Source organism: Pistacia vera, unplaced genomic scaffold, assembly GCF_008641045.1.
Source record: "Pistacia vera cultivar Batoury unplaced genomic scaffold, PisVer_v2 Contig393, whole genome shotgun sequence".
In the NCBI taxonomy this organism is placed as follows: domain Eukaryota; kingdom Viridiplantae; phylum Streptophyta; class Magnoliopsida; order Sapindales; family Anacardiaceae; genus Pistacia; species Pistacia vera.
Genome location: NW_022196216.1, coordinates 812505 through 838926, shown reverse-complemented (window position 1 = coordinate 838926; position 26422 = coordinate 812505). Strand labels below are relative to the sequence as shown.

Sequence of the window (26422 nt, the reverse complement as noted above, 5' to 3'; positions counted from 1 at the left end):
TGACCATAACTGTCCCCCTATTCAGCTTATATCATCATTTTGTCAAAGTGCCTACTCGTGGTTGAAAGAAGACATTTTAAATGTGGTCGTTGTTCACTGTAAAGCTGGTATGGCGAGAACAGGATTAATGATTTGTAGCCTTCTTTTATTCCTTAAGGTGAGGTTTTGTCATCAATCCTTTAAGCTCAATGATTTTTGAGGTGAATTCTACTTCTTTTGGTTTTTTAAGCTGTTTTCATGATTGGATTATTACTATCTTTGCGCCTTGTGTGCAGTTCTTCCCAACAGCTGAGGAGGCCATTGATTATTACAACCAGAAAAGATGCACAGATGGGAAAGCTCTAGTTCTCCCAAGTCAGATTGTCAGTTACTATTAATAAAATTATTTTACCTTCAACGTTACTCGTTTTACATTATTTTGAAATTTCTTTTTCTTTTTTGCTTTCCTTAGAGGTATGTCAAATACTTTGAACGGATCTTAACATATTTTAATGGAGAAATTCAGCCTGGGCGTAGGTACACCACTGATCTGGCTCTCAAAATACTTCATCTTGACCATCAAGAAGTTACTGAAATTATGATTGTATGACAGGTGCATGCTTAGAGGATTTCGGCTTCACCAATGCCCTTATTGGATTAGACCCTCTATTACAATCTCTAATCATAGTGGTATGCTATTTCTCCTGCTCAGCATGATAATTATTTTGACAATATTGTGATATTATGAACTGTCACCTACCCCTTTTGGGGTCAGAGTACTGTGATAGAGCTCCCTGTTTTATTTTGTATTTAGCTTAACAAAATTACACTTGTTCCTCTACTGTATTTTGGATCTAGCACCAAATGCTTGTTGGGAGAGCAAAAGTTTATTTGGAAATTCTGATCATACCAATAAAAATAGCTAAATTTGCAAATTGTTGACCTGAGTTTCCCTCAGTAAAAAAATCTCTCATTCTTTGATTAGCTGAAGTTTAGACAGGAAATTAGAGTGTGCTTTAATACATGCATGAAGACTATTGCATTATGTCTTTCATTGTTTCATGTTGTATTTCATAATGTGATATGGAACTATATTTACATCGACACTTTCCTTTGTCTACAGGAATTCTGTTCTCGACAAGAACGCATCCGAAAACTAAGGATTTAATGGTAAATTTTTTCAAATTAGCTGTTTACAGTTTACATTGCCAGTTAAGTTTTTGTTGCCAGTGCATAATTTTGATATGTGATTTTTGCCTAATGACTTTGTTTTTGCAGCCAGAAGATTTCTGGATTAAAGCACCAAAGAAAGGGATTTTGGTCTTTGCTTTGCCAGGGGAGCCTGGTCTGACAGAATTGGTAGGGGATTTTAAAATTCAGTTTCATGATCGACAGGGAGACTTCTACTGGTTTGTAAATTTTCTCCTTTTTTTGCATTGCTGTTTAATTAATTAACTTATGAATGAAAACTTATTAGAAGTTATACTGAAAGAACATAAGACAATTCTTTATTCTTTTTATGGATCAGTATACCGATCCTTCATTTTAGCTTGAATTTGTTTTATGTACAAGCAATTGTATTTTTTTACTAGTAATCCGCATTCTGCTTATCAGTGTTATAGCATGTATTTTTTTTCTCTCTCTTTAATTTGCATGTGTACTATTTCTCAAGGAAAGTTTCCCCTTCTTTTTCATTTGCTTGTAGTTGGTTAAATACGACAATGACTGAGAACAGGAAAATATTGGATGCTTCTGAACTTGATGGTTTTGACAAGGTAAATGACAATATTTTGTCTAAGACTTAAAATACTAAATGGTGTAGTTCTTATACCTTTTCCATTATTTGGATTCTTTGGCTGCTGTTTCCAGAGAAACTTGCCTTCTCCTGGATTCCAAGTTGAGGTCGTGATGATAGACTATGATGGTACTTTACCTACAAGATCCAAACCTGATTCTTCCAGCAAGAGATCTGATGGTAGCTCAAATTATGTTTCGGGTCCAACTGGCGGGGTTGCAACTAATTCCAATCAACGTGAAGTGACTGGAAATGAAGACAATGATAATGTATTCTCAGACAGTGATGGAGAAGAGACTGGAGCTTCAAAGAACCGAAAAGCTGGTGTTGGTTCTGGAGGGGAATCTGCAGCCCATGGAGTAGGATCTAAGAGCCAGGCAGGGAGTGTGTCAGAGGGGACTGGACAATTGTCTCAGAAAAGTAAGAAACCAAGTAAAGAACCAAATATTGATGGGATTAAACAACCTGCACCTGGCCAGATTCCATATATAGCTTCCGCAGGGGCAAGTGATATCAGGGCAATTGCTGCTGATGCTTCAGTTTTCAGCTTTGGGGATAATGAAGATTATGAAAGTGAGTGAAGTCTATAATTGTATGAAAAACACTTGTACATAAGCTCCTCGTGAACAAAATGATTTGATTGTTGAGGAATTTGTTCATTAAATTTATCATTTTCATTTTTAATGTTGTTCATACAACAAAGCACAGTTTCCACATGGCTCTCTTCTCCGAAGTGTTGAAACTTGAAAGGTGTTATGGCCACTGAAATTCAAGCTCATGTATTTTCATAAGTTTTGTTTTGCCAATAAATGAAGGAACAGGGTTCACGGCAGCCAATATCGATGTGGTGACCAACCAATTAACTTCAATTAGAAATAGGTCACAAAATACTTTTGATGGATCCATTTTCTTTTATGTTCGCAGTTGCTCACACAAGAACCACTTTTGTTACTATACTGAAACGAGTACTGAAACACCATTAACGGAGAGAGTTAAGAAATAAAACAATGAAATTGTAAATAAGCATATGAACCAGAACAAGTCCAAAACTGCTTGGCAGAAGAATAATCAATCCAAACCATGAAAACTCAACTCAAACCAATGTAGCTCCACATTTTCTGCACCCCATAATATTCCCTCATTTCTTCTACATCTGAATTACAATACCATGGAATGTTTTTCCCTTTGCTAGTTAAAAACTAATGACAATCACTCAAAGCAATGAGAAATATCATAAATTTATCTTTCTATTGGCCACATCACATTCACCGGCTGCTCCTCAAAGTTCCAAATTCGACCCAAAATTTCTTATCACACGTAATATGCAGCAAATTAGCGGTGGCATCTGGCCTAGACTGACATAGCTTAAAATTCTACGGCAGCATATTCACCTTCTTTTATTCTTTTTGTCATTTTTCATTTCTACTTTCTTTTTAAGGATAGATATCATCTTATCCTGCGTTGAAATTTGAAAATCCTTTTCTCTCAGTTCTTGCTTCAAACTTTCTATCTCTTTCAAGTGATCATCACACTGATTTGAGTCTACCATTTTCCTCAATCTTTCAATCTCCTTCAAGTGCTCTTTACACTTGCACTCATTTGATGCCGCTACTATCTCTTTGTTTGTCTGCTCAATCTTCTGTTTTTTTGATACACCTGAGTTCTCCTCTCCTTCGAGAGCTCTCTTAACCAAAAACTGGCCAAGAGGAACATCACGTGCCATTTTACGAACATATAGGCTGGCAGTCACACCTTTGCTGGTTTGGAATTTGACAAGTTTCTGCCCCCTCCCAGACGAATCCTAACAGAAACAGGGACAAGATTTAATTTAGCACAGCCAAATAACTAGCGAGAATAGGCCTAGCTTTCTCACCCTTACATACAAACACAAACAACAGGCATCTAAGTTCACAAAACGAGGTGAAAATGCTACTGGAGTGGATAAATAGAATATTATTTTATCCCTCACCAGTGAACTCTTTATGTTGTTGGACAAGAATACACAGATTTCTTCATACAAGAAATTCCCGAAAAAGTGAACCAACTACAAAATACAGAGCATTTCTACAGGAAATACTTCAAATTTGACATACCTTTTCTTGGCTGCCTTCCACATTCTCAAATGCTTGACATGCCTCTTGTGGGCTGCTAAAAATAGCAACAGCAGAATACTTGTCTCCTTGACCTCTTTTTGATGTCTGACAGAAAGTTAGTCACCACATTAGAAACTTAACATGGATACAAATTCATAGTCAGTAAACTAATGCATGAAGAAGCAGGCCAATTCATAGTATGAACAAATCTAAAAATTTAAAATCCCTGTTGGTAGTTTTCAAACTGACCCAACACAAGTAAATCTCAATCAGCTGCTAGGATTGGGTCAATTTACTCTCACGCAAGAACAACACCAAAAGATTATGACTGACATTTAATTGTTACTGAAGTTCTTAATTCTGGGTTGTTCAAGAAAAAAATTATTTCCCCTTCAAGCGCATGAATGAAAAGACATCATGATTTGAGCCATCTGACTGAAATTAAAATAAATCAAGAAAATAAAAACCACCTCTTATTGCTTGTTGAAGATAAATGCTATCACATTTTAATACTAAGAAGAGTAATGCTACACATACAAAGTTGGGATCCAAACTTTGTATCCCAACTCATGTGACAATTCAGTTGGTAAATTAGTTCACTTATCTCATCATCCTATAATTAAAGAGATGTTGACAAATCAATTGTCACATGGGTTGAGATACAAAGTTGGGCCCAACTTTGTATTTGTAGCATTATTATACTTAAAAACTGATATGCTTATATCCACTCAGACCAAAATTGATTGAATATAAAATATTTCATTAACTCATCTGTATCTCCCCCTATATCTATATGATGGAATGGGGTTGCTTGAATAACAAGGACCATTGAATGCATATAAAACTGAGTGAATAAAGGACTATTAATAAGAAAGAAAATTTTAGCAAGTCAAGAATTATCAGGCATACAATGTACAAAAGTGGCACATCTAATTTTTTCCTCTGAAGTGCATTTTTAAGCTCTGGATGACTAGCATGAAGACTGTCCATTCCTTAATTGCTGTAAGTGATGATGGTGCACTGACTCAAATTGATTAGCAAGATTATAAAATACAATACTCAACCTTGACTTCGATTGTGAAGTCCCCAGGAATCACTCTGTGTAATTCTTCACAAGGCACATTGACTGGTATCCTGTGGAGAAGTAGCTTTGCCTTGTCTATTTCTGCCACCTGCAGTTTTAAAAATACAAAATATGATAATATGAAATCAGAATTAAAATTGAGCAGGATCCACCAGACGAAACTTACATCTTCTTGAACAATGGTCATAGCATTATCAACTCCACGCTCTATTACAGCAAGAACTAGTTTCATTGCAGCACATGCATCATCTAAACAATCATGTGGAGCACCATTTTTCCGAATTTCATAGCCCAGCACAGACTGTCAAAAAGAGAAATTTTAGATGCACATATAAAACCGCCAGTAGCTGCTTGCCTTTCATCACTGCACTAAACATAAATTTGACCACAGAAAAGCCTCAAATGAGCTCAAAAAACAAGAAAATGGAAGGGATTCTTCACAAGTCTTTGCTGTGATAATCTGGACAGCTCAGAGTAAATTCTTTATATAACAGGTTCTAAACAAAAGGGAAAGTTCTAGGGTCCTCCCTCACTATATTTATACATGCCAGTGCACATAGAATCAATGAACTTGCCTTGCACAGATTATTCAAAGAAGGTCTTCTATTTCCATCCGCGTATTTGAAGATTAAGGAGGTATCAATGACTCTTGGATGATCTACTTTTAGCGCTGTATAAAAAATAAAATAAAAAAGGATAATGCAATAGCAAAGAAATAAGGAGGTGTAACTACATTGCATCATGGTCCCATCTGAAATCTACAATTGTTTCAATGTTACACAAAAGAAGCTCAAATATAAGCAATGGTGCTTAACTTACCATGTAGGTCATTATTCAAACTGTGGCCCACTAAAATGATCCCATGTGATAGTAGCTTCTTCATTCTTTTCTGAAAAATGCAGTACATAATGTCAAACAAAAAATGCAGAGAATGACCCTAAAAACCAGAAAAAAACACAGCATTTTACCTGTATTTCTGCCAATGAACAGGTAACACCAACCAGATCTTCAGCAGTAACTCCAGTAATCTCAGATCTATAATCAGCAACTGCTTTATTAGGGTTCACAAGTTCATCCAACTTCACCTGAAAAAGCAACCCCAAAATCTCATCATACATGGGTGCGAAGGGAACATCTGATGTTACGTATATGAAATTCATCAATCAATAACAGCCCAAACTTAAAGGCTGAACTATTAAGAACTCTTATTGGTCCATAACTAACAAAACAACAAGGTTGAAGAAATAAATTTCTTTTCCTTTCTGGGTTATTGGAGCATATGCTATTGCAAGAGTTGAAAGCCATATAATACCTCTAAATTGCGATCAACAACACACACCCGCACCAAAGCCTCACTGCCATCTTCACAGAGAACCATCTCACAATCAACAGCATACATTGTGTTAGATGTCATCGCTTTGGATTTGTCACCAAGTTTGGTAACGACCCACTCCTGGTACGCAAACCAGAAGTTAAAAGTTAAGTTAGCCACATTGAACGTAAGTTATCAAAGCCAATTGAAAAAGCACGAGTAACAGAAAGCCTAGATGTTTAGCTAGTAATTCATATTCAGAAGCACATATGAGAACAGCCATATAACTCATCTTTGCTCCTTGAGCTATTTAAACAGCACCATTTATCTATAGTAATAGCTAGATTTATAAAGATGTCGGAAGTACATTTATTTACCAATTGAGAAATAATGTCTAAACAAAAATTGACCAAAATCAACACGATTAATTAACTGTGCCCATCTTAAGCTAAAATTTAAACAGCAATTACAAATACATGTAGTCTACGAATTATTTACAAAAAAATTGACATATATGATTAAGAAAAATTCACTTTAGTGTTCCATTACATGTTTAGTTATTATCAAACCATTATGAACACGAGTAAATAAATTAATCATATAATTTTCCTATCAATTAAACGTGTCAACAAAAAATTTAGTAATGAGTTACACAGATTGCGATGTGTTACATGTTTAGTAAATAAATGGTGTTTGTGTTGATGTTTTAACAGTATTAATTAAATCTGTTGTGTTCCAATCGGTACATATATTAAAATTTCCCTGTATCAACATGCCAACATGGATTTCCTACCCCATTTAAAGCAATGTAAGCAATCCAAATAAAGTTAACAATATAATGATCAATTGTAATTAACATGGGCAAAGATTGAGAAGCCAAACCTCATTGCACGATGGGAACATATAATCCAATGCATACTGAGGGTGTTGAAGAGTTAAACGGACCAGCCTCTGCACTGCCACCATGACAAATTAACAGATATTACAACAGAATCTTCTAAAAATTAAAGTGTAAAGTTTAGCATACATGCATTAGAATCAATAAGAACACAACAAAAGAATTGAGTAATAACACTACAATGACTAATAAGAAAGGCATGTACCGTTATGAAGTTGGCAGTAGTTTTCAAGTTATATAGTCATATGAATGTGACATAGGGAACTAGCTATAAGAAAACATGAAAGCCTAAAACAAAGGCAGAAAGTAACAACCGAGGTTTTCAATATCACTAAACTACACTTACAGCAAACATGTAAGTTTGGAACATAAAGCTACAGGCATTTAGTACATATTAAAACAGAAACTCTACAGAAAACACATTTCATTTTTATTATTTTAGGAACAAAATGGAACAAAGGCCAAATAGCTTTGCCAACATGCCTATCAAAACAAGGCACAGGAGGATTGAAACACAAGCAATCAAGCCACGATTTAACTTATATCATACCAATAATGGATAAGAAAAAGCAGTCAATGAGAATATGAACTGCAACACATCGCTTTATTGCAATTGTAGGACCAACCCATCAATAAATGAAAATGAAGTAGACCATACCTGCTCAGGGGATTCATCATCAGGAGATTTCTTTTCATATAGCTCCAATATATAACGATTCTGATGACGTTGCAGTACTTTTGCAATAAACTGAGAATGACAAGGAATCATATATGCTCAACATCTTGACAGGATGCTTTATCAAGGAGTAATTGAAAGTCATTTTAAAAGAATCAACACTAAAAAGAAAATTTTAGATTATTTTTTACCTTTAAATCATCCTCCTTTGTAAATGTCTTTAGAAAAGATACCAAAACGTCATTGGACCTCTTAGCCGGATCACTTAAACTAGAGCCGAACTTTTTGTCATAACTATTCAAAAAGTCCTTCCAACCACCAGCAGTACCCTGCATTCCTTGCTTTTGGACCATCTTAACAATTCCAACAAGAACCTAGAAACATCTTAAATGTTAATATGAGGTACCCAATAAATAAACAAACAATGAAACACCCAAAGCTTGTAGTCAAAACATATGGTTGCACCTCATTGGAATAACAGCTTAAAAGCAACAAAAAAAAAACAACAGCAGCGTGCCCCTGACTGATCAATTGACTATAGCTGAATCATTATCAATATGACATAGTGACAGAAGTTCAAACACGGACACAAGGATTAAATTTTAGTAAATGCTGCGTTTTTATGCAGTCAATTCGAGTGTGATTGAAATTTGATGGAACAATAGTTTGTCATTCTCAGAAAAAATAAGGGACTCTGCATCTTGAAACTCCAGTTTAAAAGCTAAAATTCCATGCCACCAAATACAAAGTAAACGTTTTTATAATTAAAACTAACAAGCCACTAAAGTAACAGTCCGAACGTTAAAATTAGAAGTATAAAATCATATATTGCAAAAAAACTATTGTTAATCATAAACAAAATCAAGGCAAAAATTCCTAAAATTATAGCCGCAAGATAGGCGCTTACCTTTTTCTCTAAAATTTCGAGTTTCTGGTCCATTTTGGGTATTCGGGTTACAGATTTGCGGCTACTTGCTAGTGAAAAAACCGGGAAGAAGATGTTTAAGGGTTTAGGGTTTACAACTCTGTAATACTCAGCGGGGCAATTTTGGTATTTAACATTAATATGGTATAAAAGTCGGGATTTTTTTTTTCTTTTGGGTAATTAAAAAAGAAAAAGACAGTCGGGAATTTTGTTTTCTTAAAGGAATTAAATTTTAGTAACTTTATTAATTATATGAAAACTGTTTTTATTTTCTCGTATAAAGTTTGATCTAATTTATGCTGTTATTTATGTGTCATTTATTTATATAGTGTAAAGACATCTATTGCAATATTTATTTAATTATAAGATATATATTGTTAATTGTGTTACCATTTCCCAAAATCAATGATTTAATCACATGATACGTTAATCCTAACTTCATAAGATAAATCTTTTTTCTTAATTCTTTTAGGTTTCTCTACCTTTACCTTTCCAGATTTCAAATATTCTAAAAAATAAGCAAAATAAGATCATCTCTAACCACAAACATTAAATTGGTGTAAGTTTCACATTAAATTAGCGTGATTTTTAGTGTATTGCACTTTCAATTTATTGCACCAAGAATATTTCTTAGAACATTCTTTTTTTTTTTTTATATAATAATCAATAATTAATCTATTTCACTCATTATTTTAGTTTATATTATATTTTCTTTTAATTTTAGTATTTTTATTTTTAGTTATTATAGTTTAATATTTGTATTGAATAAAGTTTCGTTTTTAATTTTTTTATCACTTTTTAAATTATATAATTATTATAAATAATAATTAAATTAACATAAATATAAATAACAAAAATAAAAAAATATAGTTTTATATTATTTAAAGTTTAAATATTTAAACAGTATTTGAATCGTATGGCGTAATACTGTTCACTTACAATTTTGGTAGGAAAAATGATAGAGTTATCGAAAAATTTACACTAAATTTGTGCACCGGATAACGTAATAAAATCCTGACCGTTAATTAATATTAACTAATAAAAATAAACGATCAAGATTTAGTCACGTCATTTAGTACACATCCATCGATAACTGTAACATTAGTCTTTTGTAGATGCCCTAAGCGATTGGCTGAGGTGATTTGAAAGATATATCCCAGAAACGGATCCTATGCCCAGATCAAACAAGGCAACATCCGCGGATCCTCTTTGCAAACAACTGAAACTGACAAGAAAACAAATGGCCGACTTAAGGCAACATCAGAATAACAAAATTAAAGCGACAGGGTTTCATTACATCATTAACAATTAGGAGCAACATATAGAATTGCTGTGATTGGTTCTAAGTTTCCTTTGTCCAAGCATCAAATTCAAACAAACGTGAATTCTGAAAAGTAAAAGGGTGCAGAACGGGCTCATTTTAAACCACACAATTTTTTTCTGAGAGTCACCGCTAAGGGAGCTGGTAAAAACTGCTGACTTCCGCATAGGATTCCACATCCATTTGGTCCAGTGACGATCAACTTTCAGTGTCGACTGTGGAGTTTTGATCCTCGTGAACTTTGAGTTTCTTAGTCTACACAAAAAATGAGAACTTCCATCTTCCAGTATTGACTCACTCAATGCAATAAAAGTCGCAAGTCCCAACCCAAAATATCAGTCTCCAATAAATATCTGTGCGCCATAGCTTTCCTATCCTTCATTGAGATAAATTTTCAAAGTGTTGAAAAAGATACGACTTCAATACAGCAAGACTACGCTGCTTCCCCGGTGACAAAACTACAATTCTTAAAATTACATGAAAAACAACTCCAAATTGATGATATACACCTGCGGGTGCACGACATCACTGTGGATGAAACTAGAAGACTTTTCATTGGATATAGAATGAAATGAAAGAATTAAGGATGCCTGCCAAAGAGACTAATCCAAACCATAATGATACTACTTGAAAACACATCTTTGTTACTCGACTAACCATCAATCCAAAAGGAGAAGCAAATAATGCCGAACAAAGCCGATTGGAAAAACAATTAGTAATATTTCTCATCCTCCAAACTACCAACAAAAAAAGAATAACAACATTTGAGCACTCTAACATCCAAAATCTTTTAATAAAATGCATGAAGCCATTAGAAACATAACATGTTTTATATTTGTTACAACTTTTATTCGGACGTGGAGTCGAGATACTTGTTTTCACTTCAAAATAAGCTTAAACCATAACACACAACTCTAGCGTAAATGAGAATCGATGCCCAGACCTTTTATACACTTACAAGAGATTTTAGCAATATTACATAATCCAAAGTCTTACATACGCGGACAACAGGTTGTAGCTTTGCATAATTGCATTAGTTGCACAGACCACACATTGCTAATGCAATAGGCCACAAATCATTCTCGAAACAAAAGTCTACACATCATAATTTTAAATGTGTCTTGCTAAACCCACAATTGAATAAGATAAAAGATGCAGGGGAAGAAAGAGAGAATATCAAAACAACAAATTGGAGGAGTAAATCTTCATAGCTGGTTTTCGGAACATAATGTCAAGCAGCAATAAGAAAAATCTTTCACAATCAATTTCTGCCATCTTTGCATTTAACGAATTACAAGTTTTCAAAAAAATAATAATGAAGCACAGAAGCCAAAAGAGGCTTCAAACACAAAAGCATTTCAACCTATCAAAGTACAAGAATAATGTCTCTAATGCAAGATTGATTTTTCCAAATCTTTCACAGATCATTCATAAGTTGTCATTAGAACCGCTGCTTTCACCATTAGTCCATCTTCTAAATTTTCCAGCCACCAAATTCCTACCGGCAACAAGTCCCATCTTTACCTTTAAATATGACAATCTACCAACAATATTTGATGAGGCATCGGGAACATTTACTTGCCCTCCCATCATTGGAACCTCCAAACCACCTTCTTGCAGTCCACCATCACTACCACTAGCATCCAAGCCATCAATCTCTTCAGCATCCAAATTAACAATTAAAGATCCTCTACGTACTCTCAACCACTCCGCCACATCACTACTCACTCCTCTACATTTCTTGACCTTAATTTTAACTAGATTAGGGCACCCCCAAGCAAGTGCTTCGATCCCAAGATCTGATATAGCACACCCTTTAATGCAAAGCTTCTTCAACGCCACACATTTTGCGGAAATACATGCAATCTCTGCATCACCAATCGCTCCACTCCCACAAAGTGCTAACCTCTCCAATTTTGAACAATTACAGGCAATGGCTGTCAAGCTTAAGTGGGTTGCATTAACACCAATTAAAACAAGTTCTTGTAAATTAGGACAGTGTTTGGCCACAGCAATTAAAGCCTCATCACCAATCTTATTACTCCTCCACCCATCAATGTGAAGCTTCCTTAACAAACTGCATTTCTGAGCTACAGAAACAAGCCCTTTATTCGTACACTCGGGAGCTTTGACAATATGTAAATTTTCAATACTTGAACAGTTTGATATCGCAGTTAATCCACGATCAGTTACTTGAAGCCTTTCAAGATGAATTTCGTTCAAAGAAGTGTTTTTTGAATCTCCAATAATATCTAATACATTGTCCCAATCACCTAAACAACGAATAATTTTCAAAGTTTTGAGATTTTTAGCTCCGATTACTAAAGGTTCAAAACACTGACCGTTGACCAGCTCCTTCAAGCAAATTGACTTCAAAGATGAAGCCGCGGAGGCGCCTGGACCGATCAGCTGGATTCCATCACGAATTCCTCTAAGCCGCTTGATGGAGAGCTCCTCCAGAAGCGTGCAGTGATCAAGAACCGAGTTGATACCTTTGGCTCCGAAAGTGCATGAGCCACAAGAAAGTTTCTTCAGAGTTTTGCAGTTCTGAGCAAATGTAGTAATACCGTGGTCCGTGATCTCGCGGCAACCACGAAGCTTGAGGCGCGTGAGATTTTGACAACGGATAGAGATCAAAACGAAAGCGTCGTCGTTAATGCTGATGGACTTCCGATCGCACCGCAGAGCCAGTTTCGTCACGGAATCAAAGCGCGTGAAAATCGACTGCAGAGAAGACAATATCTCGCTATGCGCATTGAGAGAAAGCCGATAACGACTGACACCGTCCACGCGCAGCCACCTCTTGCACACAAGGGAACATTGTTTCCGATCCCCAGCCCCGAGAAATTGAAAAATATAAGCCAAACAATCGTCAGGCAAATCACCGGTATAATCCCGAGTAAGCACGATATCCTCAGCAAACTCAACAATCTCGTTAGAAAAACGCGGCGGACTAAGAAAAACCCGATCGGTCGGGTCTAAAGCGGTGGAAGATGATTGGCCCATCGGTGTGTGAAATACACGCACAGAGAAAAGGAGTTTTGTGTAGTTGTTATTTGTTTTTCTTTTGCTCCTCTTTGTTTTAAGTAATTCGATGATACTATTTCTTTTTTCTTTTGGGGTGGGGTGGGGAGAAAGAGAGCGTTATAAGAAGGAATTAGGCAAGAAGGTGGCTACTTCTGTTTATGTGTTTGTTGTTAGTTCATGAATTTTTGGCCCGTCAAATGGGGTGCGTGTCATCGTTGTAATCGCCACAAAACCCCCTCTTTTTTTTTTTTTTTTTTTTTTTTTTTTTTAATACACGGATTACCTGATTGAAGGGTTCGCTTCAACATCACATGCTCACAGCCGTGTCCTACAATTGCACTTAAAGTGGGAGCTTATGTGGTGTGTACAACTAGCGATACGTGGCACTGTAGAATTTCGTGAATTCCTAGATGGTCTTAAATTCCGGCGTCTAATTTTTGAGATTCAAATGGAAATAAATAGACAAAGACAATCTTTTGGCAATTAAATTAGGCTAAAAGGCTAACTTTCCCTTTATTTGCTAATTTAATAGTTTTTCAAATTATACAATTTTTTATTATTTCATATTTATGTTTCATTTAGTTAATTATTTTTTGTTTATTGTTATATGTTATGTTGTAGTTAATATTAACAACGATGAAATATAGAAATCAAAACAATTCATTTTGTTTTAAGTAAATACAAAAATTAAAAATATAAGAATAAATTTTTGATATTATTTTGTAGAGTTTATCAATACGAAGAATGTATATAAATTTGGTATGATTATTTTTTAATTATTTATTGTCTTGGTTATTTGAGACATGATAAAGTTTTGGATTTAATCACCCAATTATTATAGTCATATGTAGTAAGTTATATTTATATAGTAAAATCTCTCGACAGTAATAATGTTGATACCAACTAAATATGATACTATGAGAAAGTTATAACTTAATAAAGGTGTGGTTATAAAAATTATTGTTTTAATTTATTATTTTATAATTCATGTTTTAATAGTATTAAGATTTTAATTCACTATTTTACTCGAGTTCTTTTTACTTTTCATGATGTTGAAATATTACTTGATTTCTTATTTTATAGTTTATGTTTTAGTAGTATTATGATTTCAATTCATTGTTTTAATAACATTAAGATAGTATGTAAATTGATATCAAAGAGTCATTACAGAATTGAATGATCAGATTCGATAACTTCACTATACTACTCGAATGGATATTAATGTCTTCCTTAATCATCCAAATGAGTAACGAGTTGTGTATGCTCTAATTGGAAAATAAATCATTGTTGAAATTAGACAAGAAGAGGAAGGAGATAATCATGAGGATGATAGAATAGAAATACCAAAAGTTTCGTGCAAAAAAAAAACTCTAAACATGTTTAAGAAACTAAACAATTTTTGGCTTTAAGTCTTTAACAAGAAGATGTCTATGTTGGCGATTATTATATACCCGCAAAATAAAAGATATGGTAACAACTCTAAATCATAAATCATTATCTCAAACAACTTTAAATAAATAATTTATTTCATCTTGAACCTTTAATGTAACATAACATATTTTTTTGCAACATACATATAATTATTACTATGTTGAGGCAAGTTTCTTAAGACGGAACCTAGAAAAATTATAACTTATTACAATGTGAAATTTATTTTTATCTATAATTGGTATAAGTTGAGACCATAATTGTTTATGACCATATGAAAGTTTTTCATATATATAAATTAAATACATAACTGAAACTAAAAAATAAAAGTCGGAATATAATAGCATAGTGTTTTTAGTTAGCAATAAATATAAGCTTATATTATACATATAAAGAACAAATGGAATGGTCTAGTTTTATTAAAAAGTCTAATATAATTTCCCTAAGAATGTAAAATATTATCTAATTTCCAACAAAGTTAGCATGCATTGAGTTGATTTAAACAATTAATATACTAAATTTATATAGTATGTACTTGGAGTTATTAAATAAATCAAGTTATGCATTTTATTTTTCAAATCTTTTTATTTTATTAAGTGGGTCTAAGTAAAAGCCCTAATCCCTAATGCACAACCCAAATTTGTATAAAATTGAAAAATAAAATAAAAAGAAAAAGAGAAAAGAGAAAAGATTTGGGACTGATAGAACTAAAATAGTAGTCAAACAAGTTAAAACAAATTGTCAAATTGTGAGGATGAAAAGAAGAAATTTCTACGACCGTCCAATGCTCCGACCTAGAAATTTATTCCAATTTGCATAAAAGTTAAACCTCCCAAACTCGTATAAATTATAATATAAACCTCTTAAATTATAATCATAATGAAATGTATATGGACTATGAACATAATAAGTTTTATTTACGCCAAGGTAAAGTAATGGAAATTTCTATGTAATTTAATCAAATGACACAACAATAGTCTAAATCGGTTCAGTAATTCTTCATGATAAATTATAACACGGATGACCATTCATTTTAAATAATAAAGTATGATAATACTACATTTTGAATATTTGTCCGATAATTAATGGATTAAACTTTGTAATATAAATATGTGATACAGGTCATTGAATTAATGTGATGTAATAAATATGAGAAATAAGTGGGATGAAATCATGTCACAAATTTGTAATGAATAGTAGACTTATAATTAAATATGTTAATTGACTTAACATGATAATTTAGTTGAATTATTAGATTTGGTTGGATATGTGTTATTGTGTCGAGTATATCCTGGGCTGCGCTGACTGTTGGGCGGGGTAGGCCTGACCCATTTTCAATCGAGGTTGGACACTCTTAGTTTAATCCAGTCTCCAGAAGGTGGGATTGGATAAGATTCACCAAGGTCCAACTTTGTTTCGTGCCCATCATTAAACATTAATTATATTTAATATATTTAACTTTTTTTTTTTGGGTGATAACCAAGGTGTCCCGGTCAGCTTGCGGCGTCTCAACTAACTCTTGCTATCCATGTAGATACAAAAAATCAACGGTTATGGAAATAGGGTCTGATCCTGTGAAGTTGAGACCACTGACAGTCAACTAGACTTGCATACATGAAAAGACAAGCGTGAAGCTTACGAAAAACACCAGGGTGGTGTTTTCCGTAGGCACTCTGACGCTTAAGTCCACAAGGTTGAAAGAGAATATTTAATGAGAATTAAGGAAAGAAAAATTATCAGGAGTCTTGTCGGAGGCCTAGGCCACGGCGAAGGTGTAGAATTCTTGGGAGCTAGAATTTAGGAGCAAAGAGAGGTGATTTTGAGTAGTCCTAGTTTATTATGTGATTGGCATTTATAATGAGAGAGTGCATACCTCTGTTTTAAATGAATCCTAAAGGGTTGGAATCTATAAGAACTGAGTAGTATTTTGGGAGATAATCTCTATCAGAGAAATATGATTTCTTACCTTATCAGATTAAGTTTAATAGTTTGAGGAAGATTCGAAATCTCAGCAGAGATGAAATAGAATATGATTTTCTTATTTATGGACTATTGTAGGTTAGGGTTGGAACCTAATTCACTTAACTTATAGATAGTCAACTCTTAGAGTGGTAGTTCACAATGTGATTTTAAGCGTGAGGCTTAATCAGAGATTGGCTAAGGCCTTAAACTGTGTCATTTTATTTCGTTATTAGTATCTTGTTAGACACAAGAACGATTTTTGGCCAAATCAATTCATTAACACTGTACAAACTCACTATTCTAAGGCCTAAACCATAAATCTGTGTAGGTAACTCCCGTATGTATATACACCTTGAATAGTTGGAATTTTATTTAAATCCTAACCTTGTAAAATGTTTTCATCTATGATTGGTTTGGTCTCATGGATATTTGCCGTTATATAATATAACATACTCAATGGAGAAACGATAAACAACCATTAACGTGGACATCACCCCAGGCACGTTCCTCGAAACTATGGAAGATTGAGGTTGGGCAATACATCAATGCTAATTTGGGAACTGACTCAAACATGATGATAACATTTAGAAAGCATTAATGGAGAGTATACCCCACTTCCAACTCTCATAATGTTAAAAACATTTGGTGAAGCCTTATATACTAGATAGATTAATGAATAGAATAGCTGGCGGTTGAGTCAAATTCAAAGTCGTGGGTGGAATCATTATTATTACAAGTTCTAATGGCATGAAATGAATGTTGTTGGTGAAGTGGAGGGCAAAGCTGTTTGTGTTGTTCATTCCTCTATAAAAACATCCATTAAAGAGTTATCCACCCAGTTGCTAAAATGACAGCACCAACCATGTCCATGAGTGCTACCAAAATAATTGCCATTTCCCCCCCTTTGTTATTTTGTAACATCAACTTCTACAACTTTCGTATGGATGCCTCTGTATGATATTCCTGCTTTACCTTCATTTTTTGCAACTGCGGTATGGGCCGGGCCTTGGGTGCCAATGAGCCCAAGTTTGGTGGACGCTTTAATTACGTTGCTGGTTGCCCAACTTGACGTTTTGAGCTTATTCATATAAAAATCCATCTCATTCTTGAAAAATAATAGTTTGGTTCGGAAAATACGCCATCTTGAGCTTGCTTTGTTCCTTCCCTCAACCTCTGCATATTTATATATTGTTTTTTTTGGGTGATCATTAAGTATGAAACTGGAAAAGGTGAAGAAAAACATAAAAGTGACAGGATGGTAGGTTTGTATAGGCAGTGTAGACTGTAAACTATGAATGCAGAGAGAAAATTTCGATGAGGGGAAAATGACTTTTAACGAAAATGCTGCGACAGAAGTTAAAAACTTGTTTCTGGTGTTTTTGTTGTGAGAATGGAGAGCAGAGAAATGCAGAGGAAGAAAAAGATACGTATATATAAACTAGCACAGTAAGCGTACACAAGAGACCTTTTGTTTGAAACATATCTTTCTACCTCGCAGGTCGAGCTATGAAATGAATGTGAAAGAGAGTACAGGCTGAAATTGTAATCCTCTTGGGTAACCCTTACAGAAAATCTCTTTAGACTGAAGATATATATATATAAATTTGATCTCTATCGTGGCTGGCAACAGAGGCAAAAAACAAATATGTATACAAAAATGGATCAAGTGTAATTCTGATTTCTCTGTGTAAAGGTACAAATTAAGAGTGGAAAGAGAGAGGTATTGAGAGTTTCTTCAGAGTATCCAGACTGCAAGAGTGATAAAGTTATCGGAAACGACGGAAAGTGTATCTATAATGGCCATATCTTTATTCTAAAAAAGATATGATTATATAATAATTAAACACACAAGAGAATAATATTTCATTTTTCATGCAACCCAACCTAACTTTATTTTTTTATTTTTTTTCCTTTTCATATCTTTGGACACTGAATAAAATTTATGCTGTATTGTTCTTTCTTTCCATCTGAAAACTTCATTTTTCAAGCCTTTTTTTGCACTTTACTTGGTATATATCTTTATGAGTAAATGTTAAGTTAAGACTTGATTAATTCATTAATAATGTCAAACTTTGCACTGTGTTTGTCTTAAATCAAGTTAAAAGATTTGACTTAGTATTTTTATACGGTACATATTAGTAAGTAGAGATTTCCTTGTATTTGCATGTATGATTGATCGGAAGTTGCAGATTATGTTTTTTTTTTTTTTTGGGTGTTCGGGTTAGTTTATGTAATCATTCAAAACCTTAGAACGTTCCAGTGGTCATTCTTATTAGAGGTTGAGATGAATCAAACTCAAAAACTCTTGGGTACTACACCCAAGAACCCTAGTTGACCACTCGGTCACCTAGATGTGGTTTTGCATATTAGATGTTATAGAAAGAGATGGGTGTTGTAAAAAACTGAAAATAGGTAGTTTAGGGTAATATTGGTTAGCATTATAAGGGAATGGAAGATGATAATTTACCCATCAGTTGTACCTGTAACTTACCCAAAAGATAGAAAAATGAAAATTTCGTAAGTGTAAGCATGTCCTTATCATTTACAGCAATTAACCAATTGCCAAATGCCCTATTCCATCAATTAATTGATGCCACTGCTGTCTGCCCTGAACGCCCAAACACGCCAATTATATAACATATATATTTAACCATCAAACTATTCATTTTCTTACTTTTTATTCCAATTTAAATCTCACCTGTGACTACTCCAATCACAACCTTACTTATTCCATTAATTAAAATAAAGATAATATTATAACAGAATATATGAATTACTGTGCATTTCAATTAATTCCTTTAACTGAGCACGTATGCAGGAAGCATCAAAAACTATTTGAAGCTAAATATATGTGAAAATTATTATGAAATTAGTGAAAAAAAAGAATGGTGATGAGGTCAATGATGTTGATATAAGTTATGATGACAATGATAGCTGGTCAAGGGAGAGAAATTTTGATTCAAATTCAATTATTTGTAGGTTGTTATGGTTATGGAGATAACATCATTATATTTTATTTGAATTAAAAGTATGTATGTATAAATGGCTCAAAAGAAATGACATTAGCCGTTTCATTGTGGGTGGGTATATATAAATCTGGAGCCATTACATTGGGACCTGGGAAAAAAGCTAGACACATTTATTGTGTTTTGGCGATGGGGATGAACGCACCAAATTGAGGAGAACCTGTAAAACTACAGCCTGGTTTCCACTGCACCTTTCTGCTCCCCTACGCTCACTACAACATAACTTCATCTTGCTTAACCATTTAATTCCGCATTATATCTATTATCCGAGCTCAGCCTATCGTTGGAATTGGATTATACATACATATATTTGTGTTTATAGATGGTAAATTGTAAACAGTGCTTTTGAATCTTTGCTAGCTGACAGGGTTATTTTTGTATGTGTGGTTAAAATTTTACTGAACCAAACAGACTTTGGTCATCATCAAGATAAGGTCCAGGCCCAGCTGAAAATTGTACCGCTGAAACTAATTTTTGAAGCTCTTATTTGAAAACTCACCAACCATTGCAGGACTGTGAACAGATGGACGTCATATCCGTATTGCACCCATTTAATATGCTTATCATTTCATTTATACTCTGTAAAACAGGATCCACCGTTAAAATTAAGAAATTTTTTCTTTTTAAAAGGAGCATTTACTAACTTAGGTGAAGAGAGTTATAGACGGCAGGTAGCGTATAAATAAATTCAACAGTTAACGAGTAATGTAAATACCAGCAAATACAAAAATAAAAATAAAAGAAGAAGAAGAAGAAGAAAAGGGCGGGTACTAGGACATGAAATATCAAAAGGAAGAAGTGTACAGTGGCAATGGCTGACAAGATAGAAACAATGATGAAGGGAAAGAGAGAGAGAGAGATATTGGTTTCGTCTGTTCTTTATTTGTACACATACATAACCATTTCGATTAAAAAACCGCCTCTCTCCTTCTCTCTCTCTCTCTGTCTTATGAGTTGTCCTTATTGTACTATCTTCTTGTTTACCATTTCCATATCATCTCTCGTGAATTACACGATATCTCTTCATCCTCTCTAATCCGTGATTTATTATACGCTAATACCTGATGATTTTAACATGGTAATTATGAGTGATAGTGTTAGCTATATTTGTATATGGTAAGCAACTATACTGTTGAGATGAGCATCAACAAATTATGGAAAAGATTAAGTGAGAAGAAGGATAAAAAGACCAAAAAATTTAAGGATGGCGAATGGTCACTACAAAGCACAGCCATTGTTGTGTTTCTTTTTGGCTCCCTAAGAAACCACCTAATGTGCTGTCATTTCACATTTCACCAGCACACTTACAGACTGCCAAAGAATTCAAAGTTTCGTACCCCTTCTTCACTCACCATTTCTCTCTCTCTCTCTTCCTTTACTAAGCCAGAAGTCATTTTGGTTTAGGAATATTAGATTACAAAAATAGATTACTCGAACATTATTAGGAATTTTTAAAAAAATATGTTTGGTTAGTTGATAGATATGTTATATTAATATGTTTGGTTATAGAGAATAAATTTGTGAGTATGTTATGTAAATTACTAAATTGTCCTCTTTTTAAATATTAATATAATAATATTTTTATTATTAATTTTTTTAACCTCCAATATTTCAGATTTAGTTAAAACACCCGTCTTATATAAAACTTTAATTTATGACGAAATCACCTCACCTCCTGTCGCCATCGCAAACCACCGCCGGAAGTCTCCGAAAGTCCCCGTGAGTAGCTCACCGTAACCAAGAGGCTCCGATATGGTCATTTCTAGCCATATTGATGGCTGAAAATGGCCAAATCTGGTCGTTAACAGCTAGATATGGACGAGATTTGGTTGTTAACGGTCAAATATGGGCGAGATTTGGCCGTTAACGGTTAGATCTCAGTCATATCTGACCTGATATGGCCGAAAACGACCATATCGAAGCCTCCCAAAGCCTCCCACTGAATCTCGTTCTTTTTTAAGGACTCCGATGACTTTCTGGCGGCGGCCCGTGGTAGTTGGCCTGCTGTCGGCGGTGGTGGTTGGGTGGCAGTGATGGTCTGTAAATTGTTTTAAATATAAGGACATTATTGTCAAAAAATTTAATTAAACAAGGATAAAATTGAAATAAGATATTAATGTAAATTTATTTTAAAATAAGGGTATTATTGTCCAAAATTTTTATTAATAAGAGATAAAATTGTAACAAAAAAAGATAACTCTGGTAATCTTATAATACCTAAGAAAATTGAGGTAATCAAATTACCTCAAATATTACCAACAGTAACCACTATTGACATTTAAAGATTATCGGTATTAGAGGTGGGCAAGGGACCGGTCCCTTGCGTGCCTAGGCTTGTGCCCGTTTGGGACTGGTCCCAAATAGGACCAGTCACTCATGGGCCTGGGACCGGTCCTAGGCCCATGAGAAAAACCAGGACCCGAACCAGACCCTAGGCCTGGTCGGGACCGATCCCATGGGCCTTGGATAATTTCATTTTCCCCCTCAAATTTTTTATATTTTGGGGACAAAACGAAATTTTATAGGAGGTTTTTAGTATTTTTTAGGGGTAAAATTTATAAATTTTTTAGACCTAGAAGATTTTTTTTTAATAAATTTTATAAAATTTCATTTTAGCCCTTGTAATTTATATTTATTTTAAAATTAACATGGAGTTTTATGTAATTTGGCAGGGGACTACATTGAAAAAATACAAAATTTTTTGGGCCCAGGCCTGGGACCTTGGAGGAGGGCCAAGTGGAGGGCCCGGGCTCTCCTCCTTAGGCCTGGTCCCATTTTAGGACCAGGCCTCCTAGGACCGGTCTTCTCAAGGACCGAGTTTTAAAGCTGGGCTTTTGGGCCCAAGGGTATGTGAGATTATTGAGGTTAAGTTATCTTATATTACTTGATTATCATATTTAGTTGTCAAGTGATATAAGATACCGAAGCCCAGCTCTAATCGGTATCTTATATTACTTGACAACTAAATATAATAATCAAGTAATATAAGATAACTTAACCTCAATAATCTCACATACCCTCCAACCAAACACCAAACGCCCCCTCATTGCCTCTTCTTTTATCTATGGTCTTGCTTTGCCTTTTATCTTCAATCTCCAATATTTCATTTGAAATTTGAGATTTGACACGTGTATGAGAAAAAAATGAAGAATGTAATTTATTGACGTGGGCCGTGGGGTGAAAGAAACATTACACAAATAAAAAAATAAATAAAATTATTCTACCCATAAAGAATATGCCATGCTTTCAAACTGTGAACATGTCATTGCGTTGACCATGTCCAAACTTATTCTTGTAATAGGTCCACGTGTCCACTGTCAGAATCCTATCGATGACCTTATTTGTTATTATACAGGTATTGTAACCTTATGAAATTGTAATTCCTTTATAATATAAATTTTGTTTATTTTAAATATCTAATAATAAAAGCTCCAAAATTTATAATTACAGTAAATGATATTTTATAAGAATAAACTTTATATAATCCTAACAAATTTTAGTCCTAATTTGGGATAGTTATAAATAAGAATAAACTTGACTTATAATAAGTTATAATTTTTTTATTCTTATTTTAAGAAAAGTTGCCTCCATATAATAATAATTATCTATATATTACGTTTAAGATGAAATAAAATATTTATCTCAAGTTGTTTGAGGCAACGATTTATACTTTAGATTTGTTACCACATCTTTTGCCTCGCGAGTATGTAATAACTTGCTAGCATGGACACTTTCTTATTAAAACCAAAATATTTTTAATTTCTTAAGCATATTTAAAGCTTCATGACACAAAACTTGTTGTATTTCCGTACTATTATCCTCAAGATTATTTTTTTTATCTTTTTGTCTAATTGTAGCAATAATTTCTTCTTCTATTAAAACATACATGATTTGTTACTCTTTTGTATGATCGAGAAATATATTGTATGCGTTTGGTTTAATATTTTTATCCCTATTCTGGATCCTATTTTTCAAATCGCGTTTGGTACAATATTCTCAAAATATTACCCTATTTTTTTTAATTACATTTTAACCTTTTTCATGAAGTATTATGGATGATTTAATACGGTGCATTTGGTTTATTATTTCAATCCTTATTTCCAATCTTATTCCTAAAATATTTGTTTGTTTAATTATTTAGGAAATATTATTATATTTTTCTCATCCTAGGAGGTTTTTTTTTTTTATAAATTTATAAATCCTTGTAATAATCACTCTATTCAACTATCTAATACTATCTCCAAAATCATATCCAAAATAATAAACCAAACGCACCTATAGTTTTATAAAGAGGTTAGGTGTTTAGTTCTACCAAACATTATTTATTAAAACCCAATCACTCATACTATTTGGTTGAAAAGGAAAAGGGGAAATACATGCATCAAATTTTTAAAATTTTATATACGTTTGATCATTCAATTATGCACTCACTTTTAAACATATTAAAAATAGTTTATGGTCGAATGTATTCAAACCTTTAAAATCTAAATCTTTATTAAGGATAACTAAAAGACGAATTTCAAGAATTCATGATGCTATAAAGTTGAGGGGTATTCGACATTAATCTAATAATGTCATCTTATATTACTTACATTATTATATTTGATTGTCAAGTAATAAAAGATTTTTGTAATCCCAAAAAACAAATAGTAACTATTATTGGTTATATTGATGATAATCTAAATACCACCATTTTGTTAGGTATTATATGATTACTTGGTAATCTTAATTTTGTTACAATTTTATACCTAAATAATTAAATTTTTGAACAGTAATACCCTTATTCTGAAAACAATTTGTAAGATTTTTAGGATATTATTACCCTTGAACTTGAAACTAATTACCCAAGATAGATGGTCGAATCTGGCCACCATCACTAGTCAACGTCATCGAAACGGCACATGATTGACCAGATCCATAACCATCTAGTCATTTTTGGAATTCAATATGGTCGGAAAGAGCCAAATTGGCTCATGGCTGACCAGATCTGGTTGGCCGTGCACCATTCAGGCCATAGCCGATAGTGGTAGTCGGCGATTAACAATGACTTGGGTGGATGAGGGTGTTTTTGTTTTAATTTAAACTTTTATTATAGCTAAGGTGCTTTAGCAAAATCTTAAACGTAAGGGGTTAACAAAATAATTCAAATAATAATAATTATAATAATATTAAAAAAATAGCTATTATAGTAATTTATATCAACTAATTTACTCCAATCTAACTAAACACATTTTATATAACATTTCCAATAATCTTCAAGATAATATATGATCTTCCCATTAATATAACATTTCAAGTTATATAACATTCCTTGAATACTCCTAAGCGTTAAAGTTTTACTATCATTAATAAATGTAGTTAAAATGCAGATACTGGTAAGAGAGAGTACCATACACATATAATTACCATAATATACGTATATTAATGAAAGAACATGCAGCCACGATATTCTTTAATTAAATATTTACTTTTGTAATTTAGTTTGGAGTTACTAGAGTTACAACATTACCTTTGGTTGCTTTGTAGATGTTGCAATATGCAGAACAGTGTTGCCATCTTCGTCCTTCCATTGCAAGACCTCTTTCTTGTTAACCCTTATAAGCCATCCGATCAAGACTTCTACAACAGCAAGCCTTTTGTTCTTCACAGCAACATGCACAGCAGTTTCACATTGAACAGTTAAATCCTCTATTGAAGAAGGGCAAGCAGACAAAAATTCAGCTAAAAGATCCAAATCCTCCATTTCAGCTACGTAATGCAAAGGAGTAATCCTCCCCTTTCCTTTCACTCGGACGAGCTCCCTGTCGATTGCTAGAAGCGCTCTCACCACTTGCTTGTGCCGATTTTGCAAAGCTACGTGCATGGGGCTGAGCCCCTGACGGTTTAGTTGCCGGGCTAGTGGAGGTTTTAAGGTAGCTATTTCCATGGCGTAATGGGTGTTTCCCACGCTTGCAGCTATATGCAATGGAGTATCTGCAATGGAATCATCGTCGTGTTCAGCAAGTATTGAGTAAAGAGCGTCAACGCTTCCCTCTCTAGCAGATCTATTCAACTTCTCAGTCATTGCGAGACTCATATCTGACAGGTGGTTTAGAACTTTTACTTGGATCGTAAAATTGTATTTGGAAGTAAGAAATTACTATATAAAGAATGACCAAAGGAAGAGAATGAGTAAAGAAATGATATGTGAAGAGTGCACCAGGTCATATTAAGAATAAAAAACAACTACTTCAAAAAGAAAGAATAAAGAAATAATATGTGAAGAAGAAAAGAATTGGAAATGGTCCCACTGCTATCAGGTAGGAAGGTTTTAATAAGTAAAGAATAAAGGCTTTTAAGTTTTAACGTAAAGAGTAAAGGCTTCCTGTAACCCTAATTGCTTTTTCTGTTTTTTGTTACTAATAATCAGTCTCCTATTAATATAAGAAAAAAATCAAATATTATATATAAAATACAAATATTTATCCTAAAATAAAAAATCATGATCTTTTTAATTAAAGAAAATACAAAGCACGTATTTAAAGTGATATTTTACGAAGATAACTTCTAAACTAATAAAGATCTCCATCTAGGTTAACCTTGGTCGTCGAAGCTTTATGGAGAAATGTTTTCCTTATATTCTTGTACCACAGGTGAAGCCCTCCAGAGGGATACCTATCGGGCTCGAGCTGGCCCACAGAACAAGCCAATATGATAAACCTGGAGGCCCAATTTTCTCCAAGGTGAAATACAATAGTCCAATCTCCTACAGATCCCCTACTATCTCAGGGTCTAATACATGGAGAGAAAGCTGCACGTACACTTGGAATATCAATGTTAGGGTCTTAGATTAAGTAGCAATTTAACACATTATCAAAGTAAGGTCTCAAATTCGACCTAAGAGTTTAAGGCTCCGT

At 33.7% G+C, this 26422-nt stretch overlaps 4 protein-coding genes across 4 annotated transcripts; 1 reads left to right on the top strand and 3 right to left on the bottom strand.

Annotated features, from left to right (window-relative positions):
* The first annotated feature begins 6 nt into the window (after window positions 1-6).
* Window positions 7-2529, top strand: LOC116141160 (phosphatidylinositol 3,4,5-trisphosphate 3-phosphatase and protein-tyrosine-phosphatase PTEN2A-like). The gene is made up of 8 exons (XM_031426689.1): window positions 7-157; window positions 276-362; window positions 452-516; window positions 593-669; window positions 1103-1149; window positions 1258-1388; window positions 1685-1754; window positions 1849-2529. The coding sequence occupies exons 1-8, from the start codon at window positions 110-112 to the stop codon at window positions 2353-2355; spliced, it is 1032 nt and encodes a 343-aa protein (XP_031282549.1). The 5' UTR covers window positions 7-109; the 3' UTR covers window positions 2356-2529.
* Window positions 2530-2726: 197 nt separating this feature from the next.
* Window positions 2727-8865, bottom strand: LOC116141135 (small RNA degrading nuclease 3-like). Its single transcript, XM_031426667.1, has 12 exons — window positions 8745-8865; window positions 8029-8211; window positions 7820-7909; window positions 7146-7214; window positions 6264-6404; window positions 5920-6036; window positions 5771-5840; window positions 5527-5621; window positions 5118-5252; window positions 4932-5039; window positions 3868-3972; window positions 2727-3575 (listed from the first exon to the last, which is right to left on the bottom strand). The coding sequence occupies exons 1-12, from the start codon at window positions 8775-8777 to the stop codon at window positions 3162-3164; spliced, it is 1560 nt and encodes a 519-aa protein (XP_031282527.1). The 5' UTR covers window positions 8778-8865; the 3' UTR covers window positions 2727-3161.
* Window positions 8866-11251: 2386 nt separating this feature from the next.
* LOC116141161 (F-box protein SKIP2-like) lies at window positions 11252-13328 on the bottom strand. The gene has a single exon (XM_031426690.1). It carries the CDS (start codon window positions 13087-13089, stop codon window positions 11512-11514), a length of 1578 nt encoding a protein of 525 aa, XP_031282550.1. The 5' UTR covers window positions 13090-13328; the 3' UTR covers window positions 11252-11511.
* An 11695-nt stretch (window positions 13329-25023) lies between these two features.
* Window positions 25024-25590, bottom strand: LOC116141131 (ankyrin repeat-containing protein BDA1-like). Its single transcript, XM_031426664.1, has one exon. It carries the CDS (start codon window positions 25588-25590, stop codon window positions 25024-25026), a length of 567 nt encoding a protein of 188 aa, XP_031282524.1.
* Window positions 25591-26422: the final 832 nt, after the last annotated feature.

What these genes read in the sequence shown, in the direction of transcription:
- LOC116141131 (XM_031426664.1), bottom strand. Translation starts at nt 25,590, where the DNA reads ATGACTGAGAAGTTGAATAGATCTGCTAGAGAGGGAAGCGTTGACGCT.
- LOC116141135 (XM_031426667.1), bottom strand. Translation starts at nt 8,777, where the DNA reads ATGGACCAGAAACTCGAAATTTTAGAGAAAAAG. An exon ending in TTTGAATAATGACCTACATG is followed by an intron (nt 5,622 to 5,770) that starts GTAAGTTAAGCA and finishes TTTTTTATACAG; the next exon opens with CGCTAAAAGTAGATCATCCA. An exon ending in TGGAAGGCAGCCAAGAAAAG is followed by an intron (nt 3,576 to 3,867) that starts GTATGTCAAATT and finishes TGTTTCTGTTAG; the next exon opens with GATTCGTCTGGGAGGGGGCA.
- LOC116141161 (XM_031426690.1), bottom strand. Translation starts at nt 13,089, where the DNA reads ATGGGCCAATCATCTTCCACCGCTTTAGACCCGACCGATCGGGTTTTT.
- LOC116141160 (XM_031426689.1), top strand. Translation starts at nt 110, where the DNA reads ATGGCGAGAACAGGATTAATGATTTGTAGCCTTCTTTTATTCCTTAAG. An exon ending in CGACAGGGAGACTTCTACTG is followed by an intron (nt 1,389 to 1,684) that starts GTTTGTAAATTT and finishes ATTTGCTTGTAG; the next exon opens with TTGGTTAAATACGACAATGA. An exon ending in AACTTGATGGTTTTGACAAG is followed by an intron (nt 1,755 to 1,848) that starts GTAAATGACAAT and finishes TGCTGTTTCCAG; the next exon opens with AGAAACTTGCCTTCTCCTGG.